This window comes from Branchiostoma belcheri, unplaced genomic scaffold (genome assembly GCF_001625305.1).
Source record: "Branchiostoma belcheri isolate BF01 breed outbred unplaced genomic scaffold, Haploidv18h27 scaffold3, whole genome shotgun sequence".
NCBI lineage: Eukaryota > Metazoa > Chordata > Leptocardii > Amphioxiformes > Branchiostomatidae > Branchiostoma > Branchiostoma belcheri.
Genome location: NW_017803909.1, coordinates 3,671,436 through 3,680,819, shown reverse-complemented (window position 1 = coordinate 3,680,819; position 9,384 = coordinate 3,671,436). Strand labels below are relative to the sequence as shown.

The 9,384-nt window shown below is 44.4% G+C and overlaps 1 protein-coding gene and 1 pseudogene across 1 annotated transcript; both read right to left on the bottom strand.

Moving 5' to 3' along the window:
* Window positions 1-185: 185 nt before the first annotated feature.
* On the bottom strand, window positions 186-3,622 carry LOC109473358 (annotated as a pseudogene).
* Window positions 3,623-5,546: 1,924 nt separating this feature from the next.
* Window positions 5,547-9,133, bottom strand: LOC109474019. The gene has a single exon (XM_019774224.1). The coding sequence runs from the start codon at window positions 9,131-9,133 to the stop codon at window positions 6,134-6,136; it is 3,000 nt and encodes a 999-aa protein (XP_019629783.1). The 3' UTR covers window positions 5,547-6,133.
* Between the last annotated feature and the right edge of the window lie 251 nt (window positions 9,134-9,384).

Genomic DNA, 9,384 nt, shown 5'->3' with positions numbered 1-9,384 from the left:
CTACCCCCCACCCCACCCATGGGTTAATTAGACTTTTAGAAAGATATCCTTGGTAAGATGATATGCCGACTGAAAGAAAAATATTTATGTACTCTTCGTGTTAATACAGATGACTGAGGGTGAACACTTAACGTTAATATCAATCTTACATGAAACAATACAGCATCGAACTTGAGCCCAAACTTTAATGTTTTTATCCACAATGCTTCAGTAGAAAAAGTTTTCTCACAATAATAATCATTACAAGGGATGACAATGGTTCTCATGTCTGCCTGTCAATCTAATGTGCAATGCAACCTGCATGAATATGATTGATATTATTCATCTGCGCAGCTAACCGCTCTAGTTGAAGTTGAACTTCTATTTTTTCTTAACTGTGCCAGACGCTTGATATACTCTTGCGGATCGTAGATTTCTTTTTGAGAACCGTTGCTCTCACTACCCCAACAGTTTTTATGTAGTTCTCTTTCGGTGACATTTTGACGAGGATTCGTTTTGTTTTTCCCGTACATTGATGACGTCATTGATAGAGCGCGCAGTCGACTGTAACTGACATCTGGAATAGATGATCGTGTCGCCCTTATTTGGTCATGTTTGTTATCACTTCTATCGCTCTGAGAGAGTTTCTCATCCATAAACACATCGTCACTTCTTTCAAAACCACCGTTCACATGACACCCGTCCTCTACAGCATAATTATCAGTCTTAGAATTCATACTTGAGCCCACCATTGTTTCTTGCAATCCCAATATTGTACCGTCTTATTCTCTGTGTATATCTACCACATGGTAACCAGCATTGGGCAATTCTGTACTTGGTTCTGTGTAATGTCGTCTGGTGGGTGACAGGAGTCCACGCTCCGCGGTAAGAAGATCGAGTAGTTTTCTTTTCCTTACATTCACCTGGCTGACTTCGGGAGGGAAGTCTCCCGGAGCTGTTTCAATGGTGTGTGTACTTTGTGTTTTGTCCAGTACATTTGTGCCTTCGATTACTTCTGAAGCCGATGTTTTGCGTGCTTTCCGTTTTTTCTTGCGACGTTTTGGTGCCTTGGAACTTAATGTTGTTTTAGTAACATTAGGAGTAGCACTCTCGTTTTCGACTACTGGGGGTATCGCCGTGTCTCTATTCGCGATGGATACTTCACGATCATCCTGAGATGACTGTGTTCCGCGATCGTCGTCTTTTCGTTTCCTCTTGGTTTTCTTTTTCTTCTCTTTGGAAACAGTGATCGCGGCCTCTTTAGAATTGTAGGATTCGTAGCTATTTACGTCCTGCGAGACCGTGTTGATGTTATACTCTTCACGCGTTTCTTGTTGCAACAATATTTTGTGCTGAGCTCGCTCGCTGGCAAGACTACTAGTATCTTCTATCTGCACTGATGATTGTTCTCTTGGTACAGTACGGTGTACGCTGTCTTCAAGCTGTTCCTTCGACGTGGAAGTCGGCTCATTTGTGATTGGCAATCTGGACAACGCGTTGTCTGGATCTTCGCTTACAGGGCCATACATGTGTATTGATATCGATGTTTGTTCTTTCATTTGAGATGTTCTGGTGTCGGCATTGCCTTCATATTCTTCTTTTGACGAGGGAGAAAGGGCATCTAAGATTGGTTTCTGATACGGTACGTCGACAGTTTCATTATCTGCACAGTGTTTCTTCTTTACTGACTGGTCGTCCTGTTTTGCCGTTGTACTACTAGTATATTTGCCATCTTCAGGTTGATATTTGAAAGCCCGTCCATTATTGGCTGATGGTTGAGCACCTTGACTTGGTCCGTACTTTTCTCTTCGACATTCTTTTGCTTTTGTATGGGTTCAGAGTTCCGCTGTACAAGAGGCGGTCGACTGTCTCAGACGCCGTGGCAGTCCTTTGGGTCGTGTCGCAAGGTCGAGCGGTGCGTATTTTATTTACAATACTCCAAATATCGTTATCTGGTAATAAAGTTGGATTCTCCAAGGTCCTTCTCGTAGCTCTGTTCTCATCTGATGGGACGTGCCCATTGATGGAAGCTTCTTGTCGAACTTCGGCATTGTCATATGACACCGTCATTTCTTGACAGTTACTGTCCTGATCACCCAAAGGCGTCGCGTCTGTTTTTGGATGCCCTTGAAACACCGGTTTTCTTCTCGTCATCTCTCTGCGTATTGTTTGGGTGAGCCCTGGGAGCAGCATGCTTTGCCTCCTCAAAGTTTAGTCTGTTCACGTCTCTGTGGTAGCAATAGTTGACAAGTCTACTGATGCCGATACTGGCTCCCAATAGAATCAGAAGCAAGACCACAGCTCCAACTGCCTCGGGGAGCTCAAAGGGCGCGGCACCTCCGGAACGGATGGCCTGGGTCTGTGCTGTCACGTTATTTGTGTCCCTGATGCTTCGCGTAGGCGTAGGGTTATCAGTTGTGGACATTTGTTGTGATGGGGTACTGGCGTTGTCCTGACCTGTGGGTTGAAACAGCAAGTACATGTGGTCATGTATTACAATTAACATATTTGATACTGATAGTCTGTTGGTACATAGATATAAGCATAAGTACGATTAAAAAAACAACACACACTACAACCTTTGATAGTGTTACCCTTATAAAATTGAAAGCCTTCGTCCCATTACAATAATGGTTTCCTTCACCAAAAGTCAATTTCTAGTGCCAGGTGTTACATACAGGTATATTATACATGGCAGAAAGCTGAACGCTGTCGTCGAAGCGTTAGAACAGAACGCCTGCCACTATAACGTCAAAGGTATTGTTTAGTGGGGTCCTTGTGATAGTGAAAATGTAGCCATTTAAAAGTTGATTTGGAACCTGTTAGTTGTGTATTATGATGTACATTTTAATTTGCCTACGTCATCCCGGTCCACCATGCGTATCGCGTTTCTTTTGTTTCAATCATTGTTTCCGAGTACATGATTGCTTAACCAGGTTTTTTTTTATTGTATACACCAATTCAATTGCATAACACGTTATGTAAGAATACCCAAGCATAAGCAGAGTGTGCCGTTGAGCATTGTACAAGACCCATGGTATCGATAGTATATAAGATGTTAAATACTGTCCCGTTTCGTAAATCAATAAAGTACAAAATGTATACAATGTACACTGTGCATACCGTACACTCTTTGTAATTTTGCCTTGTCGTGATTCTACTCACAATGCCCGTTTGGCGCTCTCATCCCTTTCGTAAACAAAGCTTGCTTCCGATAACGTGTTTGCAGATGTGCTAGAATGACAATAACAAGACATTTGCGACCATTTCTGCTTGATACAAACCTTTTCTGTAACGCTAAGTGTGTGATGCTAAAGACATGTTTTCATTGGAGCTCATCATGAGTGATATGCCATGAGATTTTCATCACAGTTTGGTGATAGTCTACCACTCCGCCATTATGGACAGAAGCAAAACAAGTACCCACCTGTCTGACTTGTGACTGGATATGCGGGTATGAGCAGGCACACCAACACCAGAGCATAGCGAGAGTTTTGGCATGGACGCTGACACTTTTCGTTAGGACTCGTTACTCAAAGTAAAAACAGCGCTTTTGCGCTACTGTGGCACAAACAACTGTACTGCACCATTCCCGATCTAGTTCTAATACTACCCTACGTGGCGTGCTTCTTAGGTTTGCCATTGTTTGTCCAGGTCTCCATGGATTTAGGTATAAGTCGCCTCAGGCTTATCCGTCACCCAAGAGGCTAGACTAGGGTGTTTTTGTTCGGCAGGGTTGTCTAAATGATAATACCATTTCAAGCGAAATCTTTTGTACACGTCTGCCATTTTCAAGCTATTTGCTACCCTTTTGTTTACGTAAGTGCCAGAGTAGACTGCAATCTGAAATGTAGAAATAATCGTTTGGAGAAAAAGATCGATTTAAGTAAGTGACACATGGGGGCATAGTGCACTAGTACTGTAGAAGGAAACAGGTGTTGCTTTTAAAGATTATAGAATTCAGTAGCTAAAGACGTAGATGACAGTAAAAGTCGCCTGTAACCAACTACGGCTTCCGCTATACGAATAACGTTAACGTTGTTGTTATATTTTGCATTATGCTCACGACACTGTTAATGTATTGTAGACTATATTCCGCTAAGAGGCGTGATACGAATTATTCTTATCAATCTTTATGATGATCGATGGAAATGCCTAACATATCTATATCTCATTATTGTTCAGTAGTTCTGCCTTGTTAAATCAGATACAACCACTAGAAAATACCGTGTCCAGGGTAGCACTTTGCTGGCTAATTTTCTAATTGCCATCCAAATCCCAAGACGTTTCTACCGTGAAATGAACTGTGGCCGCCTGCTAGACCGGTCTGACGGCTCTTCTAGAATATGCGTACTCTCCAAGCAGAGGTTTGGGTTTGGCTTAGTCTTGGCGAGTTTTTAGGCGTATTTATCGAGGTTTCTTTTTGCAATGGAACTTTTTAGGGATGGCGTAAAAGAAATCCAGTGCAAAAAAGAAACCCCGATCAAAAAGCCTAAAAACACGCCAAAAATAAGCCAAACTCCAACCAGTGACATCGGCTTGGAGGATAGAATATGCGCACTCTTCTGAGCGTACGCTTCATAGGGCCATCAGAACCGTTGGATGGTCAGTAAAGGGTATTGTGGTGAAACATGCATCATACCACGTCACTGACTTACCATCGCCGGCTTTATATTATTTTAGCTCATTTCCCACCGGGAATGTATCGAAGGTCGAATATTCGTCATCATCAGCAAGGTATTACCATAAGACGCTTTTCATCATGGATTTCGGCGTAGTCAGCATATATAAGGTCACTCTTTTCACTAGTACTTGCAAGTTTCGTGGGATGATAAAGAGAGGCTGTCCATATGTATTCTACCGCTTAGAAGGATGAGCTGATAAAATAATAAACATATGGCAATCTACATTGTCATTGTAACTATACCTGAATTTGAATTCAATGCTATCCACTTATATGCAAGCGTTGTCTGACGAATACTGACCATTGCAATGATTTCCTTTTGTGAGATCGATCTTCTCCATAGAACGTGTGTTTTATTTTCTTCACGGGCGGTATTTCTGTGTAAATCGCTCAGGTGACGAACAGTGATAAGATCTGAAGGTTCCCTGCCTGTAGCTGTCGACTCTTACCACCCTGATTTGATCGATACGACGATGTGCGAGCTTATCTCTCCTCTACACGCCACTCAGCACAGATTGCTTTGTTGTCGATGTCACATACAATGTCATGCATAGAGGGTACTGCGAGATGATACAAGACTGGTAATGATCATGATGTTGTCGTTGGAAACCAGCTGCTGGCGATGCAGGGTTCTGACTTATCCGACAGGTGGCGCTTTATCAAGTTGTGACAAGAAGTAAAATAGTACGAGTATTTTTTTTTCAGTACACAATGTTTTAGACGTTGGTATTGTTTGACAGAATGATTTTCCAGCTCGTTCCCGTCGCATGTTGTGCTACAGATTACGTTCTCCTCGATTGAGTGACCCAAATCACCTCATTATTCCCAGGAACCAACATCTATTTACAAAGCGATTGCCCGACCTGACCTGTGGGGCCAAAATGAGAGACAAAACCAGTAAATTGCAGAAAAAGTCGAAGAATATCTTCTTCCCGTCCTTTCACGTACATGTATAATTACAAATGAAGATTATCTATATCTATATACCGTGCCTTAGTTGACAAAACACACTTGGATTTTACACACATAATACGCATTCCATTAGAAGACTGTTAAGCTGTGGTGGGTATCCGTAGAATGAGTCCTGCATAGTGATTTAAAGTTTCCATGTATGAAAACAAATTATTCGGTCTGGTAGCGTTCGGTAATTGCGCTTAGCTTCACAAGTTATGGGGTAGTGCCACCTTGACCTTTTCTGCAACAAGTAATCAACGTACATCTTAATATACCTAGTCATCGGAATAGTGACGGCAATGTATAACACGCCGTGCGTGCATCTCCGGTCGTATTGAGTTCAGCATGGTTAAGTTATTTCCGTTCTATCCCTTGAGCAAGTATACGGCCTTCTTTGCGAGAATGTTGGTCCACGCCGGATTGTTTCACGCACACAGATTAAGGAATGAAAGAATGGATAGGGAAATGACAGAAGTGTGATGTATAAATATGACAAGGTTTGCGGACCTCATTTGGTCATACATCTGTTTCAGAAATGCTCTGTCGCTTTCGGGATGACGGTCTAGAAGTCTCCGTCTCTGAATCAGTGAGTTCCAAAACGTCGTCGATAAGAGTGAAAGGTAACGTTCGGTGTTCGGAGTCGTACTGCACGTTACCGTTATTTCGCGATCGACTCCTCTCCTCACCCCGCCCCAGACCGTTACCGTGTATCAACGGCTGAGCATGAGCTGCCTGAGGTTCCTTCATCTTCGATGATGCAGTCTTGGAGATCACCTGAAAACTAGAATCTGTAGTACTCGTTTCCTGGTAGCCACTGTCTCGTTTGTCGATGCTAGTGCGACCTCGTGGGCGTCCTGAACGTTCATCGGCGGCTGTGTACGTTTCAAAATCCTGGTTATCCTGATCACCCGTGGTACAACATCCAGACTCCAGGACACATGATCTATGACGCGTACGGCAGCGTTCACTGCATTTGTGTACTTTAGCCAGCTCTTCTGGGGAACCTTTGCAGTTATCTAGATCTATACTGGTCGGGGAAAGCTCGCCAGTAAATCCTGCTGGTGTTTTAACCATCTGATGCCCGGGTGTGATCACGTCCTTGCACCCGTCATCAACTCGGGCGACTCCCCTGTATCGTCCTTCTTGTTGGTGGCCAGTGCTTTCTACACTGCAAAGCGAGTCTCTTGATGGTCGTCTAAACGACGTGGGCAGAATTGAACCATCTTTATCGCTGATTTCACGATCTTTTACGGCGTTGATGTTATCAGGAGACTCGTCACCTCTCTTTCTGGGCACGTTTTGTTTAAGAACACTGCTATCAGTCTCATCAGAATCCTGCAACCGTAGCTCGGGATATTTATACTCTTGACTACTGTCTGAAGTCTTACGGAAAGAGGCCTTGGAAAGATGTTGGCTATGCAAAAATGACTCACTGTTTCTGTGTTTTTCTGTGTGAGCTCGCGTCGGGACCCCCTCATTTTCTATCATTTTTACTTCTTGTCTGCCAGTGCTAAACCGGCGACTATACATATCTCTATGTCTTTCCGAGCCATGCCGAGTGTACGTACTTGAAACAGACATCTGTGAACCGCCAGCTTTGGTTCCTTGGATCGGGGTTCTGATTTTGTGACCCGGAGAGATAGCTGCTAGCTCAGATGTAATCACGCTTTGATCCGGTTCAAGGGGAACATTGCCCTGCCCAGCCCCTTGCTGATGATTATCGTACGTCCGTCCACATTCTTCATCCGAAGGAATCACCAGTTCATTAGCCTCCGGTGTGACCGATGGGCCCCGTCTCGCTATCAGCTCTGAAACTGTTGTTCCAGTTTTAGTACCACCTGCACAGTTCTCATCAACTCCTGCCTCGTTAACACGGAGTTTGTAAATAGGACCGGTCTTATTATCACTCCAGGGGTAAGTCATGCTCGGTGAGTCCGGAGTTAGGTCGGCAGTCTTTCTACCTGGCCGACATACGATGTTCAGCACGCAAGTATCAGAATTAGAATCTGAAACATCAGTTGGTTGAGTGTTACGTTGTTCCAGCTGAGGCCGTTCAGATAACGAGAAACGGTGCAGGGCATAGTTAGAAGGGGAGTTATCGTCAGTACTGACAATGCTGGAATAGTTGTCGATATCTTGATAAGATACGTTTGAGCTGCTCTTTTGCCTCGACAAATCCGTGCTGCTTTTTCTTGTAGGCCAAGTTGAATACATGGATTCCGACGAAGGTGTAGTGAAGGCAATGTCACTGGCATCTGAGGGGCTCATGTCCTTTGAATGGCGCTTGCTATTTAAAGCATCACTTGCATAGGGATGTATTGGTAGTGTTAGGTTCTGTCTCTTGGCCACCGAGTTCTTTAACTCGACGTCCATTGTCTCTTTCTGTGAAGTGGCAGTGTCATCTGGTGTTTTATGTACAAGTGCAGGGTGAATAAATATATTTTGTCTTGATTCTGTACTCTCGTCTGACTCATATTGATGTGGTGGCTTCTTTTTGATTGGTGTAGATGTACTGGTAGTGTCTTCGTCATCGTCAAAGCTTGGTTTGGAAATAGCCATCTGTCGAACTAATGGGCTTCTTCTTGTACCGTCTGAGGATTGCCTACTGGGCGTCCGCAGCTCCGAACTGCTGCCGGATTGACCTAGGGACGCACCCTGACTCCTGTAAGTCAAGCCTCCGTTGTGCTCCTCATCAAGCGGAGGTGAATTTTCCGCCAGGACGTCCTCACTTTTTGATATAGTTATCGCGCTGGGGCGTTCTAGTACCTGGACGTGAACCGTGGACGGTCTGCGGACAACTTGAAGGGAATCGTCGGAATCGATACACGAGTAGTAATCTAGATCAGACGACATGGAGGCGTCCTCTGCTTGGATAGGGCGAAAGAACGGCGTGTCGCTGTACTGCCGCTTGTCAGCCATAGACTTATCCCGCACGTCAGGATGTTCAAGCCCATTCCCTATAGCCTCCTCGCCCTGTATTTCGTGCTGTATTCTACCCTCAGTGGTCTCAATGCTGTCGTCTTTCCCTCCCCCCAACACGCTTAATTCTTCCTCGCTGCTTTCGTGATCCTTGTCGTCGCCGTGGAAGGTTTCCCCCATGTCGGTGACAGCGTCTCTCCAGGCGTACTCTCGGAAAGCGAAGGCTAAAGGGTACAGTGGCGTCCATAGTTTGGAATATGTCTCACCTACATCAGGCGATTCTTCGCTGGCTAGACGCCAACCAACCACGGCATTGCCCGATCCAGCGATGCCGTCCTGCATGACCGAGCTTACTTCGGAATGTTTCTCAAGTACAAGCGTTTCACCGTGAATCTCTGCATGACATTCTCTGGCAGCATTTGGTGGAAGGCTAGGATATATCCCAACCGGAACGCTCGGCCGTCTTCCCGGGACAGACAAATCCTCGCTCCTACAAGGGTCGTTATCCACGTGGTATTTAAAGTCGGAAGGCACACTGATGGTAGACATGATTCCGTCCGACATTAGTCTTTCCTCCCTACATCGTTTGTCTATCATGGAGACTCTGGAGAGGAGTAAAGAAGAGGGTTTTGTTTTATATCTGTTTCAGATAACTGATGTCATGCACGAATGAACATATGATGGGCAAATTATATAGCTATGTCTCCATATGTCTCAAACAGAGATAAGAAACTGTTAGGCAAATAGATTCACACCCACGTATAGTGTTTTATTACATAGTAGTAATAGTATAGTACATGTACATTGTGTTTAAGTGTGTTAGGATTATCTAGTGCTTTACATTGATG